The sequence below is a fragment of the Vicia villosa genome, linkage group LG1, assembly GCF_029867415.1.
Source record: "Vicia villosa cultivar HV-30 ecotype Madison, WI linkage group LG1, Vvil1.0, whole genome shotgun sequence".
NCBI lineage: Eukaryota > Viridiplantae > Streptophyta > Magnoliopsida > Fabales > Fabaceae > Vicia > Vicia villosa.
Genome location: NC_081180.1, coordinates 91,541,965 through 91,563,784, shown reverse-complemented (window position 1 = coordinate 91,563,784; position 21,820 = coordinate 91,541,965). Strand labels below are relative to the sequence as shown.

At 34.0% G+C, this 21,820-nt stretch overlaps 1 protein-coding gene across 1 annotated transcript; it reads left to right on the top strand.

Annotated features, from left to right (window-relative positions):
• The first annotated feature begins 499 nt into the window (after positions 1-499).
• Positions 500-3,110, top strand: LOC131612176 (uncharacterized). The gene is made up of 3 exons (XM_058883987.1): positions 500-888; positions 996-2,018; positions 2,113-3,110. The coding sequence occupies exons 1-3, from the start codon at positions 652-654 to the stop codon at positions 2,737-2,739; spliced, it is 1,887 nt and encodes a 628-aa protein (XP_058739970.1). The 5' UTR covers positions 500-651; the 3' UTR covers positions 2,740-3,110.
• Positions 3,111-21,820: the final 18,710 nt, after the last annotated feature.

The following is a 21,820-nucleotide window of genomic DNA, read 5'->3' as shown; positions in this document are numbered from 1 at the left end:
CAAAACATTATACTAGTAGATAATTTATCAATAAATATTTGGTAATTGAGGTAAAAAGTAGTTTGGGGTTACTAGTGAAAAATAAAATAAATTTAAAATTTATGTTAAATAATTAAATATACACAAATAAATCCAGTAAAATAATCAAATAATATAATTAATATAAAAGAAAATTACTTTCTAAATATATTGAATAATTAATAATATAATTACTATAACATATTAAATACATGACTTATTAAATAAATTAAAAATGTTATATAAATAGAATAGAGGAGTAATATATTGAACAAAATTGAAGAATATCTTAAAGTTGAAGAAAAGATAAACCATATGTCATTACATGATCACAAAATTGAATTGTCCTTTAAATTCCTTACATGAAATGTGACCGTTTTATGCTTCAAGGATCCGCTTTTCTCGCTTCTTCACATTTCCTTATCACCATTCATTTATATATATCACCAATCTTTTTCATATTTCCCTCTCTCTCTCTCTCTCTCTCTCTCTCTCTCTCTCTGATACTGTCTCAGCCTTTACCTTATTATCATTACCTTATTATCATGTCATTTTCATTCTGATTTCACCACTTTAACAACCTCTTTCCAACACCACTTTTCAAATCTCATCCATCTCACAAATTTACCAATTATGGGCAAAGATTGGTATTGGGGTGCCAGAAAATCCTCCAAGAAAACAACACCTCAATCAGATATCCCTTCTGGTTGCATGTGTGCACTTTTTCAAACCTTTGATTTTCATCCCTTTCACTTTTCCATCAACCAACCACAACAACAACAACACTCTCCCATTCACTCCATCTCCAAACAACCTGAAGCTCCTAGGAATAGCTTGGAATCACAAGATGAACAAAGTTTCAAAATCCCCGTAAGTGTTTTAGCTCAGTCTGTTATCCGTTTGTCTGCTATTTCTGTATAATTTTTATTCTGTAATGATTTTAGTTACTTAACTAGTTTTTGATTTGGATAATGCAGAAAAACATAAGAACAAGAGGAGGAAGTTTCAATGATCTTTCCTCTGACGTTTCGTCTCCCGGAACAAAAACACCAACGTTGGTAGCAAGGTTAATGGGTCTTGATCTTCTTCCAGACGCAAACTCACCCTCTTCATCTTCTTCTTCGTCTCTCTCAACTCCAAGCAGACAAAGCCATTACCATACTAGACCAAAACCAGACAAGATCAAAATAATGAAACACAGACACAGCACAGACAGTGTCATCATGCGGTCTTTGCCTGAAACTCCAAGGTTGTCCTCAGAAAGAACCTCATCATCATTTGTTGAACATAGACTCTCTCTCCAAATCAACAAAGAGAATATGATCAATCACGGTGAAGATTTAGACACTCCTCCTCGGTTTTCATTCTCGAAAATCAGAAAACATGTTAAGGAAAGTGTTGGTGGAAGAAAAGTTGGCAAAGACATCACCAACAACCCAATCAAAAATACTAAACAGCAAGAACAAGAACAAGAAAAAGAAGATTTTGTTGGTCAAATCAAATTCAAGAAGCCTCTCAAACCATTGAAGCCACTAGAAGAATCAAACCAAGGAAAACATTCAAACGCATCTCACTCCCCAAGACTCAGCAGATTCAATGATAACAGCAACATCAACAACCACAAACATTCGCCAACTCTCAAAGACCAAACCACACATCAAGTACCAAAACAATCATCACCACCACCTTTGGTCAACATGGAAGCACAGGTTTCAAGAGTTTCAACAAAGACTAAAACTCAAGCAATGTCAGAGAAGGAGATGATGATCAAGGACAAAAAATCATTCCCAAAATGCAAGAAAACAGCACCACATGGGAATACGAGTCCACGGATCAACAAGAATCAACAGACAACCATCGTAAACAAGCAACAAGAGTCTTTCATTATTCGACCCTCATCATCAACAACTAAAACCAAGAAAACTCATCCACTTTCAAACAACACTCTCCTTCTCAAAACACACCCTTCTCCTACAGATACAAAAATCCCTCAAAAACAGGTATAATTATATCAATCTCTACTTTTTTTTACTACAATTTTTTCAAAAAATTTTCCATATTTTTTATATACTTTAAAATATCAACCAATCACAGGTAAATGATGATATCCAAGAATCCAAAAACATGTCACAGTTATTTGGTTCTTCGCGCCAGAAGTACACTCTCCGCAACCAAACAACCAACAATGAATCAAATTCTAACAGTTCTATCGCCGCCGGAGCCAAAGACAAAGAACCAGAATATCAGTACATTACAACCATTCTAAACCGTACTGGAATACACCAAGCAACAACAACAAACCTTCAACATTTTCAATGGTTCTCTTCAACACATCCATTAGACCCATCAATTTTTCACCGTCTTGAACTCTACCCAAATATTAAAGATAACAAATTTACGCAGAAAAATCATCTGGGTCCCCGCTGTAACCGTAGATTACTATTTGATTTACTCGACGAAGTACTGTCGGAGATTCTCACCAAACCAAACAGTCACCGTGGGTTATTGCTACTAGACACAGTATGGAACCGAGTTCGGAGTTTCCCACGTGCGAAATGCGAGGTTTTGGAAGACATAGACGGGTTAATAGAAATGAAAGACATGATGGATAAGATCAAGGAAGAAGAAGAAGGCGAAAAAGTGGTGGCGGAGATTGAAGGGAAGGTATTAGAAATGTTAGTGAATGAAACAATAACCGTTATGGTGGGTCCTAACCGTTAAGGACGGCGTCGTTTTGTGATGGTGATAGTGGGAGACGAAGAGACATGAAACAGAGGGTGTCACATGGGATTTGGATTCACGTGATGAGATGCTTTGTTCATGGCTATGGTGGTATGTATGCATGATGATGGATCCATCTTCCATGGAGGTTTTGGGTTGACGGTGGGTCCACACGTATGTACCATGAAAGATAACACGTGGTTTTTTTAATGCGAAAGATTTTGCAGCGGAATTTATGGCTAATAATTATTTTTCTATATGTTTTTTTTTATACTAGTACTTTCTTTTTCTTGTGTATATACTCCATTTGATTTGTAATTCAGGAAATTTATTGAAAGTTGATGAATTATCTTTCTGTTTTATTTTCAATTTATATGGTGTTGCATAAGGTGTGGAAAATCAGATGTCAAAATATCACACCTCTTTTGTTATTATAATTGACTCTTAGATAAATGGTGGCTTATATTTGGTTTGAATAGACTCGAAGGAGATAAAGCTCAATACGACCCGAATGTGTTAGTGTTTGTAGATGTCTGATTTTTAAGCGTGTTAATTTTCTAGAATGACTTTAGAGGATAGACTAATGTATTATGTCATCATATGTCGAGGTGAGCACCTTAGATCCACTTGTTTTGGACCACGCCATTGGGTCTACTATGTTCATTTTGATTGGGCCTATTAGGCCCAAACCATTAAATAGGTTCCCGAAAATTTCTTTAAAATGTGAGAGGTATTTTCTAATATGCATATCTGAAAATATCCTTCTTATACATTTTTCCTACCATCACTATTTCATTCATTTTCTTTCACTCAAAAACCAAAACCCTTTTCAAAACCTCAATCATTTTCAATCCAATTTTCGTCTAAACCAAGTTTCAAGTGGTTGATCATAGCAAAGAGAGCATAGAAATCTACAATTTGAGGTAAAGTTTTCTCATTTCATCTCTTATTTGTCTGCATTGGTGCTGATTTGTTGGAGAAGAAACTTGCGTCACTTCGGATATGCACTCCGAAATCCACCAAACTTATTTCAGATGTGCATATCTGAAAACATGTGTGTTACAACAAAAAACAGTTTTAACATAATGTAGGTTTTATACACATGTTAGGTATGGTGCACTCCGACAACATTGTCAGAGATGGTGTAGATATTCCAGAGGAGGTCAACGGAGATGCTAAGCCAAAAGAGGTGAATGACGATGTTAAAATGATTGTCGTAGCGATAGATGTTCGACAAGAATTTATAAATGAAACGACTTTAACTTCTCGTCAACATTTGCTTGAGTGGATTCGAATTGAAGCTAGTAAACTTGGATTTGGCGTTGTGATAGCAAGGTCTGACAATGGCACTAGTAGAAGGCAAGCATTTGCTGTGATGAAATGCGAGAGGGTGGGAAATATGTTCCAAAAATTCGGAAGTTAAAACATGATGACACGTGATCGAGAAAATGTGCGTGTTCGTTTAAGTTGCGCGTATCTTGTATGGTTGACGGTTTGTGGTGTTTTAGTGTCGTTTGCGGACTTCATAATCATGCATTGGACACCAAGCTACAAGGGCATCCAATTGTATGTCGGCTAAATCCCGAAGAGAAGGAATCTATTTTTCAGAATTATCGATAATCAAAGTTGCTCCGAAAAACATACTTGCCAATTTGAAACGAAAAAGACCAGAAAGTGTTTCAAATATCAAATAGGTATACAACGAACGTTATAAATTGAACATCGCGAAAAAATGTCAGAGGTCGGAAATGCAACAACTTTTGGACGATAACCAATACGATCCAAGGTATAGAGCTTGTGAGGGCAACGTTACCATTCGTGACATATTTTGGACTCATCCAGAAAGTATCAAGTTGTTCAACACATTTCCAAACGTCCTTATTATTGATTCAACGTACAAGACCAACAAGTATAGGCTTCCGCTTCTAGAAATTGTTGGTGTGACCTCTACGGACAAGACATTTTCAGTTGGATTCGCTTTTTTGGAATGTAAGAAAGAAGATAACGTTACATGGACATTGGGAATATTCAAGACTTTGTTGGTTGATCCATAGAATATGCCTAATATCATTGTTATCGACCGAGATAATGCCCTTATAAATGCGGTTGGTACCGTCTTTTGGACATCAACCACATTACTTTGTTAGTATCATATAACAAAAAATGTGAGATCTATGCTCAAACTCGCAGTTGGCACCAAAGAAAAAAATGATGAAGACGGAAGGAGCATCAAACCCGGTGTTGTAGTCGAGAATATAATGGGTGCATGGACGGATATTTTAAATTATCCTCCAAAGAGTTGTATACCGAGAATGTGCTACACTTCAGGACATTGTGTGTCGGATATCCTGATTTTCTGAAATACGTTGAATCTACTATCCTTGAAAAGGTAAAGAGAAAGTTGTGTGTGCTTGGACGGACCATGTTAGACATTTGGGTTGCACAACAACCAACAGAGTTAAATCTGCACATGTGGCGTTGAAGAAACGGTTGGGTGATAGCAAGGGAGATCTTTGTAGGGAATGAGACACGGTGAACTTCCCTGAGATGGGCCATCTTATAGCAAATACGTATGACCGGGTGTGTGTCGATCTGACGAGATTTGAATTTTCAGAGACATTTTCCCCACTTCATAGTCGCCCACCTATAGACCCGTCAGACCGCATCATTTGTATCGGGTATCTAAGATCGAGGCAATTTGTACAAGTTTTTTTGAAATTGAGGAGTCCTATTCCGGCTACGGCATGTCATTAGATGACACATCATACAAAAGAGGCGGACACTTGGCCGAATCATTATTTTGAAAGGACGGTGAAGTTCGAAGAAATGATGAAGCAAATAGGGAGAAGTCAAAGAATTTACCGATTTTAGAATTAAGCGATGACAATTCATTCTGTGCATTTTAGGATGTCATCGAATAATTTTTTGTATGTATTGTCGTGAAGAATATAAAACCAAAACGATTCAATACATATATAGTATATCTTTATTTAATGTAGTCAATGTTTATTCTTACAGATTTAATTGCTTTATTATGAGAATTAAGTCGGGTTGATGTTGATTCTACCATAACAAAATGGTAATAGAATAGGATTCTGTTTCTAGATAATTGAGAGATTCATATCCAAAATTATAAAGCATCAGGCCTTATTTCAGAAGTGCCTATCCAAAATATGCACTGATAGCAAAATAAAATTTATTGGGTCCATATTATTCCCAAAAGTCTACAAATATGGTCTTTATAGATTTTCATTAACATCATAAGCCACAAAAAAAATGACTCAAACTCACCCTCACCTTACTTTGTCTATTTCAACAGTGGTTACCCAATGTCGCTTCAATTTAGGTTTCCGCATGACACACCGTTCACCGAGCTGATTCCGACACTGAATTCTCTCTTGCAATATCCAGAAAATCGGAAGGTGGTCAAGCTTGAGTATCGTTCACTTTCACTTGTCGCCAAAAGAAAAGTAAAGTTTACCCCCATTTGAGCTCAAGAACGACGACAATTTAGAGGTTATGTGGACAACTTTTCAACAATATTCTTCGAAGGGTCCGATCGAGTTGGATGCGAAACTTCAGAGATCGGGATAAGATGTTATCACAATGTTGCGCCGTCCTTAACTACCCATTTATAACAATATGTAACGTTAAATTTTTATTGAAAAATCTATGTAATTTTGATTATTTATGATAAATCTATGCTTGTTGCTTTGTTGATATGGATTTTACCCCGGACATATTTTTGAATCTTTAAACAAGTTTGGTTCTACATCTACAATCTTTAAGTTTTGATGATAACAAAGTATATAGTATAATTTTGTACACTAATAGTTTGATTAAATATGCAAAATTTTAAGATAATCAAAGCGTACTCTGGACTCTAGACAAAGCGGACTCTGGACAAAGAGACTATGGACTCTGGATGTCAATATATTTTGAAACAAATTTGAAATATGAAGATGTGTTCATTTGATAGTCAATCATCTGGATAATCAACACAACACCTCTATAACAAATAATTTAGATTTACGCTGATAACTCAAGACTCATTTTCACTAGACTCTGAAGTCTAATCTACAAGGCTCTGAACTCTAATCGGGCTTCAAATCATTTCAAATACAAATCCAATGATTAAGAGAAATAATTGAAAGAATATTCTTGAAGATAGTACATTTAAGCGGAAAAATCAAAGGTTCCTTAAAAAGGGACAAATATGGTGGAATTCTTAAAGGATTGTACTACCAATGAATCTATACGATTTGCGGCTCAACCTCGTACCACTATTACAACTCTAAAATTGAAGAAGTTTCCAGTTACATCCTCCAACGATATTATTCATCATCTTCCAATTCATCCTCCAACGGTATTATTCATCATCTATTTAAAAATAACAAGGAATTTTGAAGAAAGGGGCGAACAACGAGAGAAACAACAATTACAACATTCACTACACTTAGAGCTATTTCTTGTATATTTTATTAAGTTTAAATTCTGAAATTCATTTTTTGTATCTGCTTGTTTAGAAGCAATCTTGTTAACACACACCCTTTATATCTTAACCTTTGGTTAAATTCTTTGAGGGACTAAGTTTAGTTTGTATCCTCGAGAAGTCATTGACTCTTTGTCTTTAAGTTTGTAATCTCATATTCCTTGAGGGACTAGGTTTAGTCTTTAGCCTCGAGAAGTCATTGACATTTGGTATTTAAGTTTATACTCTTATTGATTAGTGGATTAAGTCCTTGTGAGAAGGCGAATTTACTCTGGCGGGTGGACTGGATTAGCTTAGTTAATAGTGAAACATTATAAAAATCATTGTGTATTTTTATCATTACTGTTCTTGTTTTTGGGAAGCGCATAAAAGTTGTTGAATCTCAAACCCAATTTAAACCTCCTTTCTTGTGTTTCTTGAATCTTCAATTGGCATCAGAGCTCTAGTTCTGGTATTGACTGTACTGTGTTAAACATTAAACAGTGTCAAATGAAGATATATTTTTTAAAACACAATATGGCATCTACCATCAATAATGATTAAGATCACTATTCTGCTAAGCTTCCAATCTTTGATGGAGAAATGTTTGACTACTAGAAAGATATAATCGAAAGTTTCTTCCTCGGATATGAAGTAGATCTATGGGATATGGTAATGGAAGTTTACACACATCATGTGGATTTAAATGGTTTAAAGATTGAAATAAACATGGTGGACCATCAACAAAAGAAGGACAACAAGAATCATCACAGATCCAGAACAATCTTGCTGAATGTTATTTCTTTTACTGAGTATGAGAAGATTACAAATAGGGACTCATCTAAGTCTATATTTTATTCTTTGAGGATGACTCATGTAGAAATGAGCAAGTGAAGGAAACCAAGGCTCTAGCCTTGATCCATAAATATGAAGCCTTCATGATGGATGAAGATGAAACTACTGAGTGATAACACCGAAACACACTACATATTTGAGTCGACATGCACATGTTTTATCTGTAATTTTATTGTTATGCTGATGTTTTGACTATTTTTTAGGTACTTGACCAATTGAGAGTCATACGCGAAGAAACTAAGCAAATTGGATGAAAAACGGAGAAAAATGAGTAATTTGTACTCAAGGCGTTCAGCATGGCGTTTGCTATGGAGAAAAACAAGAGGCGAATGATGTGTCCCACATTCTAGCGATCAAAGAAACCAAGTCATACCACTTTTATGAAGGTAGCGTTCGCCACAAGGGGATGGCTTTCGTCATCCTTTGTATTTTTGCAGCAGTTGCAAATAGGCTTGGCTTGGTCTTCCACTTCCTCCACTCCTCCCTACATTCTCTCACACAAAGTCAGCAGTCACCACTTGACATTTTAGGGTTTTAGAGTATTATAAATAGGAGTAACATTTCACTTTTTCAATTATCCAATCTTAGTACAACTTAGGCACAGGTTCATATTCCAAAAGCTCTAGTTCTTCGCATCGGAAAACTATTGCGTTGTTATTGTCATTGAGTTTGGAGCACTTTGAAGCTTTTTATCTTGCCGCATTTACGTTTTGTTGAAGTTATTTCCGCCAATTACATTTCGTCAAAGTTTATTTTCGTTGTACCAGATTCAAGTCTCTGTTTGGAGCAGGTTCTTATTATATTAAGCATTATTTACATTTTATTCGCTTTGTCTATTTATCTTGCAAACTTATTTCCTTGCTTTAATTTCCCGCAACATTATTTATTTCATTGCATGTTCTTTAGTTTAATTAAATCACATAATATGTTTACTTTTGTATTTCAATCAAAAGCTTTTACATTCACCGTAAGCATGTGATGTCCAGCTAATTTGTTAGTGCTGGAATGTGAGGATCGTCGATTCGACACTGCTGTGTTTATTGTTTCTTTAGGATTACAATTGAGAAGTGTTTTGGTTTTAATGAAATTTTTCTAAATTTAATTTGACCGGTTACTGCGAAAGTTGAACCATGAACACGTCGGATTAGATCGAAATTCGTCTGAAACTTAAGATTAAAATTGGTTTGTTTTTTTGGTTAATAAATACCGCAAAAGCAATTTATTAATTAATTAAGAGATTTTAATATTTATAGAAAGTGATTTTAAAACTATATGCAGACACGATTATAGGTTTAGGATCCGGTTATTCGAGCGAAAGCCGGGAACCCTTTTAAGTTAAAATTTATAATCAAAACTACTTTTCAACTGAGTAAAGAATCTAATTTCTTAAAATAGGTTTTGCTACTTTAACGCATAGCGTGCCGGGCACGCGAGAGGGGACGGTATAATTTAAAGAGTAAAATCCAATTCTGAATACGCGAAAGCGACAGTTCCTGTTTTATTAATTCTTTTCAAGGTAGAAAATATTTTCCCGTAAGTACTCCTAATTAGAAATAATAAGGAACCACAAGATTCCCGTAAATCCGATCATGAAATATTATGAGAGAATTTCGTTGCGACACAAACTCTCTCTAGGCTAGAATCCATAATGCGAAGGTTTGTGGCTTTTTCATCTTCTTCCTTGGGCCATTCCTTTTTAGGTTTCATAGTTTTAATGCTATCTTTAGTTGTGATTTTTGAAGCATTCCATCCTTTTATGACTTCTTTCCAAGTATTGCTATCCATTCAGTTGAGAAAGGCAAACATACGAGTCTTCAAATAATTATAGTTGGTATAATCCATAACTGGTAGACGATTCATATATCCAGCTTCTTTTGCATTATTCATATTGAATAGAATGTCGAGAAAACTCTAGAGTTCGTCCAACTAGAACAGAGTGCCTACTCTGATGCCATTTGAAATTATGTTTGATCAATGACACAATGTTGGAACAATGTGTATGACAATAAGATGTCGTAAAAAAGGTAATAAATACGTAAAATAAATCACACAAGTAATTGTTAACCTAATTCCACTGCTATAAAAAGCACATTTGGTAATAATATCTTACTATGACCACTTAACCAACCGAAGTAATATATGTTTATTAGACATCTTTTATATTTTTATTTGTAAATCACATATAACCACGGTTCATTTAAACAACTGTTGTGATTTATGAAGTAGTGACTATGACACGCTTCAAATCTCCAAACCTGCAATTTTATGTTTTTTCGGTAAAAAAAAGGTGTGTTCCCTTAATTTCTTTTCTATACCTATATATAAAGAGGATACATAGTTTTGGGCTGGTCTATTTTTTCTCCAAAATACCTTTTATTTACATTTTAATTACATTTAAATAAAAACCACAGTTTGTTTCTTTGTATGTTTGTACATGCAGCAACAACGGTTTCTTTCCCATAGTTAATTGAATTGAAAAGTGAACACAATCACTTTCCATTCTATAGTATTTTTTATTTATTCCATTTAATTAGTGATCTTTTTTTGTTACTAGTAATGTTATTTATTAAATGTTATTTTTGGTGTTTGATTATCATGAATGCAGATAAAGTTTGCATAGATTTTTTTAAAATAAAATGATGTTTATCATGAGTGCAATTTACATTTAAATAGATTTTCTGTCTTTCTTTTTTAGTGTGTTTGTCTATATGATTTATGTGTTTTTTTAGTGCAATTTATAATGTGTTGTAGCAATGACGTTTTTACAGTAGCATATGATTGGAAAAAAGGATATTGCAATAGCATTGCAAACTCTGCTTGGTGGTGGATGGTGTATGAAGGGTATTTTTGGATGATAATAAAGGCCAGCCCAAAAACCCTATCCCATATATATATATATATATATATATATATATATATATATATATATATATATATATTTATATATATATATATATATGGGGACGACTCAAGTGAGAACACTTGGTTATTATGAGAAATGAGAACAATAAATCACGACCATTAAATTTTGATTTTGTTGATTTTAATGGACTGGATTGGTTTCTCTTTCTATGATCTTTAATATTTATTTTAAATCAATTTAGAAAGAGAAACCAATCCAGTCCATTAATATCAACAAAATTAAAATTTAATGGTCGTGATTCATTGTTCTCATTTCTCATAATAACCAAGTGTTCTCACTTGAGTTGTCCCATATACCCTCTAATTTGGCATTTACTTCAATTACAGTTACATGTAAAGTAATTTTTTGGCGGAGCAATTATTGTAATCTTAAATAACTTCCTATTCCTATTTTATATCCAAGAGTTACACGGTTAAATTATTTGATGTGGCTGTTTGTTTTATATTCAAGAAAAATGGGGTCAGTTTAACTAGGGATAGATGGCAAGGGGTCCGTCGGGTGCGGGTTTCACACTATCCAAACCCGCACTGAAAATCAGCATCCGAACCTGAGCTGAAACTCAAATGTTGTTCGGGAGACAAAATAACACTCACGCCCACACCCATTGGATTCAGATTTTTTCACTCAAACTCAAATCCGCAACAAAATATATAAAATACATTTTTTCTACAACTTTCCAATATATATATATATATATATATATATATATATATATATATATATATATATATATATATATATATATATATATAAGCGGGTGTGATTTTAAATTTCGGATACAGGTTTCACACTATCCAAACCCACACTCGAAATATCGGGTGGCACCCGAAACCAAACCCAGTCAATTTGGATTTTCACTCGTTGACTCAGGTTCGAGTGCAGGTGTGTCCCGTGGGTTTGGGTCTGCTTGCCATTTCTAAGTTTAACATAAATGCAAGATTGAATAGATTATACATATTATTTTGCCAAATTTGTAAGGAAACACTCCACACATTATATTTTTTTCACAAATTATTTATTTTTAAATTTTAATGATGATTAATTGTACCCGTTGGTCCATAAAATTTAGAGTTTTTTAAATTTTTTTTCATTCTAATTTTTTACAACCATAAGTGTTTTCAATATTTATTCTTAAAATATATATCTATCTCGATAACAATCTAGAAATTAATAAACATTTTTATTTTTTTTATTATGTAAATATGATCTCCAATTCCATTTTAAACCACCAACTAATAATTAATTACAAATTTTGGTTATTCAAAGTAATTGTAGAATTCTCAACAAACAATTTTGATATCTTATATGTGTTAAAACAATAAAAGAAATAGATAGACCGTTTTTAATGTTGATTAATAGTAGTAGTAATTTTCAAATATTTATATTTTTATATGACTAAAATATTCTGCGACACAAATACAGCAATAAAACAATAAAACATATTACAAAATTTAGCACAAAATAAAATGAGAAAATATGATACATACACTTCAAGTAAAATAATAATTTTATATTTTCAACGAACCAATCACGTGTATCCAGCCAAATTAAATAAGAGAGACTTATAATTTCTTGAGTGCATGTTAAAAAACAAACAAATAAACACAGCAGAATATATCACAAAATTTACACACAAAAATATCTATTTATATTTTGCCACATAAGCAAACTAAAAAAAAGCGGATAAACGGGCACGAGAGTGCCCGTTTAGACGCTAGTTAAATTATAAATTACACTTTTCACCACGGTCCATACTAACAACTATAGTTAAATATTATGACATTTCACCACGATTCTTTTATCAATTGTGGTGAAATATATTACCTATAAAAGCTAAATTATATCAATTCAGAACATATTGCACTCAAAAGAAACCCTAATTTCTCTTGCCTTATCCAAATCTCTCAAAAATCCAACATAACTTCTCCAACTATTATGAATCAAGTAAAGGTTTCACGAATCTTTGCAAGACGAAACAAGTAGCTCATTTATTTTTCTTCATTCACCACAAATCTTTTCAATGAAAGGTACGTTTCTGAAACATTTTATGAGATGATGTTGTTGTTGTTGTTGTTCAAAATATTTGTGTTGCTGAGGTAAATTGTTGTTTGTGTTAAGGTAAGTTGTTGTTTTTGTTGATAAATGTTGTTGTTTGTGTTATTGTAGATGTTTTTTATTATGTTTGTTAATGTTTTTGTTGAGGTACCTTGTTGTTTTGTTAAGGTAATTTGTTGTTTATATTAATGTAAGTTAATATTTTTGTTGATAAACTTTGTTGTTTGTGTTATTGCAGATGTTTTTTTATTAGGTTTGTTGATGTTTTTGTGGATGTATTGTTGTTTTGTTAAGGTAAGTTGTTGATTATGTTAAGGTTAGTTGTTGTTTTTGTTGATAAATGTTGTTTGTGTTATTATAGATGTTTTTTATTAGGTATGTTGCTAATTTTTTGGAGGTATGTTGTTGTTTTGTTATGGTAAGTTGTTGTTTATGTCAAGGTAAGTTATTTTTTTTGTTGATAATTGTTTTTGTTTGTGATTTTAGACATTTTTATTGAAGTATGTTTATGTTTTTGTTGATAAATGTTGTTGTTTGTGATATTATTAATGTTATTCCTTGCACATTGCATCTTTCATTTTGTTCAGCCAACATGTCCTAGAAGATAAATTTATTATATCGTATGTGATTTAAGTGTTTTATCAACCCTTCACTAACTATATAACCTTTTGAATTGAATTAGAAATTAATAATATGAGATATTAAGTTATACTAAAAAACAACTTACACTTATCAAAGTTTTACGAGCTTTTTGCAGTCCATTATTCGTATCTTGCTCTTTAATGCTTAGAACTTGATTCAATGCTTCTAGTTCTTCTTCTATCACTTCCTTTACTACTACTTTTGTCTGCACAGTAATTCATACTTTGAAGAATGAACTAGTAGAGAAGGAAGTGTTAGTTGAAGAGGTAATAAAGGGCGTCCTGAAAAGCTACCCCTTATCAAGGGTAAAGTTAACTGCACGTGGGTTTGATTCCCAGCATCAACATTTTTATTATTTTAGAACTGGATAGAGAACAACAACACAAAAAACAGTAATAGAGAACAACAACAAGAATAACATCAATGACACAATTCATTAGGAACCAAACAACCCACAATGTACAAACCATTACATCAAATTATGCGTAAGAAGGAGTGGAAGGAATATCAAGAAAGGGAAAAAGAAATTTGAAAAGATAAAGATATGTAATCATTCAACAACTCAAGATAACTAGTCTACCAGAAAATCTTTCCAACTTCTAAGATAAGAAAGCGTGGAGAATTAAGAAGTAATAATTAGAAGCAAACTTGACATGCGTGAAATCTTTTGGCTTTTATACTTTCAAAGATCAGAGAAGATAAAGAATCAAAAGAATCAATATAAAAGCGAAAGAACTTCATCTAGAGAAATCTGAGAAGAAGAAGAATTAAAATGTGTACTTGTGCTAAAACTTTATCCAAAGAAATCAAAGAAAAGGAAGAACCAAAAGAAAAACTAAGTACTTCATCCATTGCTGAGAGAACAGAAGCTGTTGTGGATGTAGAGGTCCAAGTCGTTGAAAGATACTCTAGTATCAGACTTTTGAGACCTAGGAGAGCTCTCAGGAAGATGAGATCAAGAAGAAGAAAGGTGAAAATGCCAGTCATCATCGATTTTGATGATGATGATGATTTTATACTTGATCAAACTTTCTCTCAGCCAGAGGATTTAGATATGATTAATAAAAATTGACCTTTTTGTAATTTTATTTAATGAAAGTTTTATTCTATGGTTTCTTATCTGTCAGCTTAAGGTTACAACTAATTTAGGAGTTTCATTCTATGGTTTCATACATACTAATCTACCAGCTTTCATCCTATGGTTATATGCTACTAAATCTGAAAACCAAAACAAAAATAAAAGAAAGAGTTTAATTTATTTACACAGACAGTGTAAAATCATTTTACACTGTCATCCAATAGAAAACTAACAAAGTGTCTTGTCATTAAAAGAATTTTTAATTTAAAGTGTGATTTATTCTGATACAAGGTTGTGATTGATTGACAGTGTAAAATAATTTTACACTGTCAGTGTATGAACCTTTTTCTCTAAAAGAAATGCTCCATACATAAAAATTATTACTAACAAATTATCTTGTTGTCTTTCTCATATTCATTCATTTTTGAGGTAGTTTGTACATTAATTATCCAAAACACCAAAACCAAAACCTAAAACAACCTAAAGTAATGCTTCTTAACAACAACAACAAGAGAAATAATGGAGAACAACAACAACAAGAACAACAGTATTGGAGAACAACAACAAGAACAACAGTAATGGAGAACAACAACAACATCAAAAACAATAATAATATACCAGTGAGAGGGTTTTTTCGTTCACTATGACTCCTTGGAGAATAAGTGTTCTTTCGTTGGATGGAGAGTTAATGTTCTTTCGTTAGGGCTCAAAAATTAATTTAGGTAGACACTTAGGGAATTAAAAAGATAAAGTGTATTTGTCTCAGTTAATCTAAAAATCGAGGTAACATAGCTGACGTAAAATCTACACAAAAAAAAATAAAGGTGCATTTTTGGTTGCAAAAAGAATAAAAAATAGGGAGTTTTTATCTCGGTTTTACAGAAAACCGACGTAACATATCCGTCGTAAAATCTAGATAAAAATAAAGGCGCCTTTTTAGTTCCATATAAAACATTAAATAAAAGGAGTTGGGAATCGAACCTCAAACCCTGAGCATATATTTATGTCGGTTTTATTTAAATCTGAGGTAACTGATTTATTATGATTATTATTTAAATAAAACAAGGGGCTCGAGTCACATGTACCCACAATTTTTTATCATACCTGGTGAAAGCTTCGTCATAAAAAACATTATCTGTTGTAGTGATTGATTAGTATAATTTGTTTTTCTAATATAGCTTAATTTGTCATATTATATTGATTTCTAAATTAGAATATATAAACATGGTGAAATATTATGCGCTATGTCTTTCACTATGGTATGAAGGAACCACTGTGGTGAGATGTTTTTGAAATCTACCAAATTGCTCGCACTGGGTATCAAACCCCTGACCTCAACCTTGTACTATGGTTGTTTTCTACAATCGTAGTGATATGTTACGTGCCACTGCAGTTTTACCATAGTTAACAACCTGTGAAGGTAAAGAGGACTCATTTTATTACACCATTTGTTACCACAGACCACCGCTCGTGTTGGAATCCTTCTCCCAACTATTTATATACTTTGTGTAGTAGTGTTCGGTGCAAAATAACTTACGTATGAAGGGCATCATCCTAATGAAAGAAAATTTACTCTTAGTAGTCAATAATACATGACAGTCTCCTCTAACCTCTCCCAGTTCATTATCCTTTTCTAATACTATCTGTGAACTTCGATCGAGAATCCCCTTGAATCTGAGACCCCTCCCATTTTCACTCAAACAGTGTCCCAAGTATTTGTAGAATTTAAAAAATATATTCTGTGATGAATCACAATTACAATGCAAATTCTCTATCCTCATAACATAGAAAGATAACTATGGGATAGAGTATTACAAGCTCAAAACAAAAGACTCAACAAAAACAAAAAACTATAAGCTCCAAAATACAAGGTCACAGTATTCACATGAGGTAGAACGCCTCCTTAAATTGTAACAATTACCCAACATAAAACCCCAATAGAGGTTTGGTGTGAGCATGGCTGAATTCTATAAAGCGCATAAAATATCAATCTTCATAATAGTGATTCTGAATCTTGATTAAATCTAATTATATATGAATTTCCTATGAATAAGAATTCCAACCTTGATAAAAATGAATTTTAGAATAAATCTAATCCAAATGAGAACGCGCTTAAAATTAAATTTTTGATTAAACAGAAAAGGAAACAAATTCTAAAAGCACGAGATTCAATCATTTAAAACATATGCCCCATATAAGCAGCTCGAGATAGAATGTCTCGTATAAAGTTAGAACATCTTATTTAACATTTTTGCCTACCTTAATAATGCTACAAAGCATTTCGAGACAAAATGACTCATATAAGGCCATAACATTGTTAGAACAAGATTTGTTCTTATCAATTATCTTAGTTTTGATGATAACAATAATATGAATTTTGCTTAAGATAATATGGTACTCTAATCCAATGCAATTTCCCTTTCAGGAAATATATAAAGAGTACGCATAATTCAGCGCTCAGAAGTTGTGTCTCAAATGGTTCAGCATGCAACATCAGAACATGGTCTGGCAAGACATCAGAAGATGGTCGAAGCAGAATCAGAACATGGGTCTATGGAAGCATCAGAAGAACATGAGATCAGAAGCACTGAAGATCAGAAGATGGTATCACGCTCAGAAGCACTTCAAGGTCAGAAGATCAGAAGATGCTATGCACCAAGCTGTTTGACTCTGATGATATTCAAACGTCGTATTCACAAACATCAGATCAGAAGGAAGTACACGTGGCAGACTACGCTGACTGACAAAAGGAACGTTAAAGCTACTAAAGGCTACGTCAGTAGACACAGCGTGAACAAGGCTCGAGGTAGTTGACAAAAGCGTATAACATTAAATGCAAAGCTGTACGGAACACGCAAAGCATTAAATGCATTCAACGGTCATCTTCTCAACGCCTATAAATATGAAGTTCTGATGAGAAGCAAGGTTAACGATCCTGAACAAAGACAATTCAAATTAACTTGCTGAAACGCTGTTCAAATCTAAACTCAGAATCTTCATCTTCATCAAAGCTCACTACATTGCTGTTGTAATATTTTAGTGAGATTAAGCTTAAACTGTAAGAGAAATATCACAGTTGTGATTATCGCTTTTAAGAAGCATTTGTAAACTCTTAGAATTACATTAAGTTGTAAGAAACTAGAGTGATCGTGTGATCAGTATACTCTAGGAAGTCTTGGCAGTTGGCTGAGCAGTTTGTAACTAGAGTGATCAGGTTGATCAGAATACTCTAGAGGAAGTCTTGGCAGTTGGCTGAGCAGAAAGTCTTAGGAGTGAACTAAGCCTAGAGTGATCGTGTTGATCAGTAGACTCTAGAAAAGTCTTAGGAGTGAACTAAGCCTAGAGTGATCGTGTTGATCAGTAGACTCTAGAAAAGTCTTAGGAGTGAACTAAGCAGTTGTTCCTGGAGTGATCAGGTTGTGATCAGAAGACTCTGGAAGACTTAGTTGCGGACTAAGTGGAAAACCATTGTAATCCGTGCGATTAGTGGATTAAATCCTCAGTTGAGGTAAATCATCTCTGCGGGGGTGGACTGGAGTAGCTTCGTTAACAGCGAACCAGGATAAAAATAATTGTGCAACTTATTTTTATCGTCCAAGATTTAAAGTCACACTTATTCAATCCCCCCCTTTCTAAGTGTTTTTCTATCCTTCAATTGGCATCAGAGCGCCGGTTCTAAGGTGCAAGCACTTAACCGTGTTTAGAAAAGATTCAGGAAGAGAAAAACGCTTCATTTAAAAGATGGTTGATGAAAGTGAAAAGACTACATCTACATCTGGCTCTGCTGAGCAATACAACGGTAACAATGGTTATACTAGACCGCCGGTATTTGATGGTGAAAACTTTGAATACTGGAAAGATAAACTGGAAAGTTACTTTCTGGGTCTAGATGGTGATCTATGGGATCTTCTGATGGATGGTTACAAACATCCAGTAAATACCAGTGGAGTAAAGTTGTCAAGGCAAGAAATGAATGATGATCAAAAGAAGCTGTTCAGGAATCATCATAAATGCAGAACTGTTTTGCTGAATGCTATCTCTCATGCTGAGTATGAGAAGATATCTAACAGGGAAACGGCCTATGACATATATGAGTCCTTGAAAATGACTCATGAAGGAAATGCTCAAGTCAAGGAGACCAAAGCTCTAGCCTTAATCCAGAAGTATGAAGCCTTCAAGATGGAGGATGATGAAGACATTGAAAAGATGTTTTCAAGATTTCAAACTCTGACTGCTGGATTGAGAGTTCTTGACAAGGGATACACCAAGGCTGATCACGTAAAGAAGATCATCAGAAGCTTACCCAGAAGATGGGGTCCTATGGTGACTGCATTCAAGATTGCAAAGAATCTGAATGAAGTTTCTCTGGAAGAGCTTATCAGTGCCTTGAGAAGTCATGAGATTGAGCTGGACGCAAATGAGCCTCAAAAGAAAGGTAAGTCTATTGCATTAAAATCTAATATCAAGAAATGCACTAACGCTTTTCAGGCTAGAGAAGAAGATCCTGAAGAATCAGAATCTGAAGAAGAAGATGAACTGTCCATGATTTCCAGAAGGGTAAATCAACTCTGGAAGAGCAAGCAAAGGAAGTTCAGAGGCTTCAGAAGTTCAAGGAAATTTGAACGTGGAGAATCTTCTGATGAAAGAAGATTTGACAAGAAGAAGGTCATGTGCTATGAATGCAATGAGCCTGGACACTACAAGAATGAATGTCCAAATCTTCAGAAGGAAAGTCCCAAGAAGAAGTTTCATAAGAAGAAAGGTCTTATGGCAACCTGGGATGAGTCAGAAGATGATTCAGAAGATGAGCAGGCCAACTGTGCGCTGATGGCGACAGAAGATGACGGATCAGAATCTACATCAGAATCAGATTCTGAAGAGGTATTTTCTGAACTTACTAGAGATGAGTTAGTTTCCGGTCTAACTGAACTTCTGGAACTCAAGTCTCAGATTAGTCTCAAATACAAAAAGCTGAAAAAGCAATTTGAATTTGAAACAAAGAAGCTTGAGTTGGAGAATTCTGAATTAAAAGAAAAACTTTTAAAATTATCCAATAATGTTGGATCTCCTTCTGATTCAGAAAAATCCACTCCCAGTCTAAACCATATTCTGAAAGAATATGATTTAAGTTTCAGGAAGTTCTTATCTAGAAGTATTGGCAGAAGTCAGCTAGCTTCTATGATATATGCTGTGTCTGGAAACAAAAGAGTTGGCATTGGTTTTGAGGGTGAAACCCCATACAAACTTGAACCTGTTGATGAAATGAAAATTACATACAAGCCATTGTATGATCAGTTCAAGTATGGCCACTCTCATGATATTAGGCACACCTCACATGCACAAAGTTTTCACATAACACACACCAAGAAGCATGTGACACAACCTAGGAAATATCATGAAACTCATATTAAAAATTATCATGCTGTTCCTCTTATTGCTTATAATGTCAAACCCAAGTTCAATCAGAACTTGAGAAAATCTAACAAGAAAGGACCCAAAAAGATGTGGGTACCAAAGAAAAAGATTATTTCTTTTGCAGATTCTCTTGATAACAAAGAAGACAACATTCAACATGACTTGACACCTGGATTCAAGTTGGTCTCAACACTTGAAGGGAAGAAAGATTGTCTTTCAAGTTCTGGTTCTTAAATCTGTTGAAGAAACTATGTTTGTAGGAATTCAGAAAAGAAAGTTTATTAGTCTTGGAACCATCTGTTTTGTTTGTCTCTAAAGCATTGATGTTTCCTTCTTGATTATTCTGATTGCTCTAAATGCTACAGAATATACAACATTGAAACATTGATTGTGGACAAATCAATAAACATCTGTTTTGATGATAAACTTGTTTCTGATGAAACAAAGAGCTTAAGAATTTCTGCAGATACAGTTTTGACTTATCAGAAGCTGCAGAACAATGAAGTAAACCTCCAGAAGCTGTGTACATCAGAAGTGATGGATCAGAAGATCATTCAGACTTATATCAGCACACTTCAGAAGGAGTATTTCCAGAAGAGAATCTTGATCAACTCAGAAGCAGTGATCAGAATCTGAAGGCGTAAAGTCTATTCTTAATACAGCTGTCATCTATTATCTGATGATGAACACGTGTCTGTACGGTTTGTACAAAGCGTGCAGTTGAAAAGACGCCGACCTAGGTAACTGTATTAAATCATTTCATTTACTGTGTTCTCTCTCTCCTAATGTCATTTCTCATTAAATGCATAATGATTTCTTTTTAAATCTTTTAAATAACCCGCTTCATTTTCATTCCCACTTTTTCTCTCTTTCTCTCTCTTTTGTGCATTCACCTAGTTGCATCCCTCTTCAAACCCTAGTTCTTGATTTGATCTGAAAGCATTATCATAATGAATCCATCTTCTCGTTCATCAATCTCTAAAGAAAGAATCACTTCCACACAGAACCGTTTAAGCAAAAATGATGCTCCATTGAAAACTTGCTTAATACCTACGAAAGAACTGGAAGTTCTTTGTGAATCGGCTGTGGATATCAACAACCTCAAAGCAAATGGCTTTCAGTGTGATGCAAGAATCTTTGAGCAAGGATGGTCTAAATATCTTGATAGATTGGTTGGTCCAATTTATCCTGAACTGGTAAAGGAGTTTTGGGTACATGCAACAGTTACTCCAACTGCCATTATTTCTTTCGTGCTAGGGCATGAAGTGATCATCACTGAGAAACTCATCAGAAAGCTGTACAGTCTCAATGATGAAGAAGGTTGGGCCGAGTTTCAACCACATACAGTTGACTGGGCTCTAGTTGGAAAACAAATCTCTACAGCCGTTGGAGTCGATTCTCACTTCACAGGCAACTTAAAACCTTTTTATAAAGTATGGGCTGAGATTATTCTGGGTTCTCTTCACCATAGAAAAAAGATGCGCTGCTCCTCCTACATCAGTCCGACTCACAAGTATACTCTTTTCTGCATTGGCAAAAAGATAGAGATCAACATCTCTCATATTCTATTTGAGAATCTGAAAACCTCTATCTTTGAGTCAAGAGAAGATGAAAGGGCGAAGTACCCTCATATTCCAAGAAC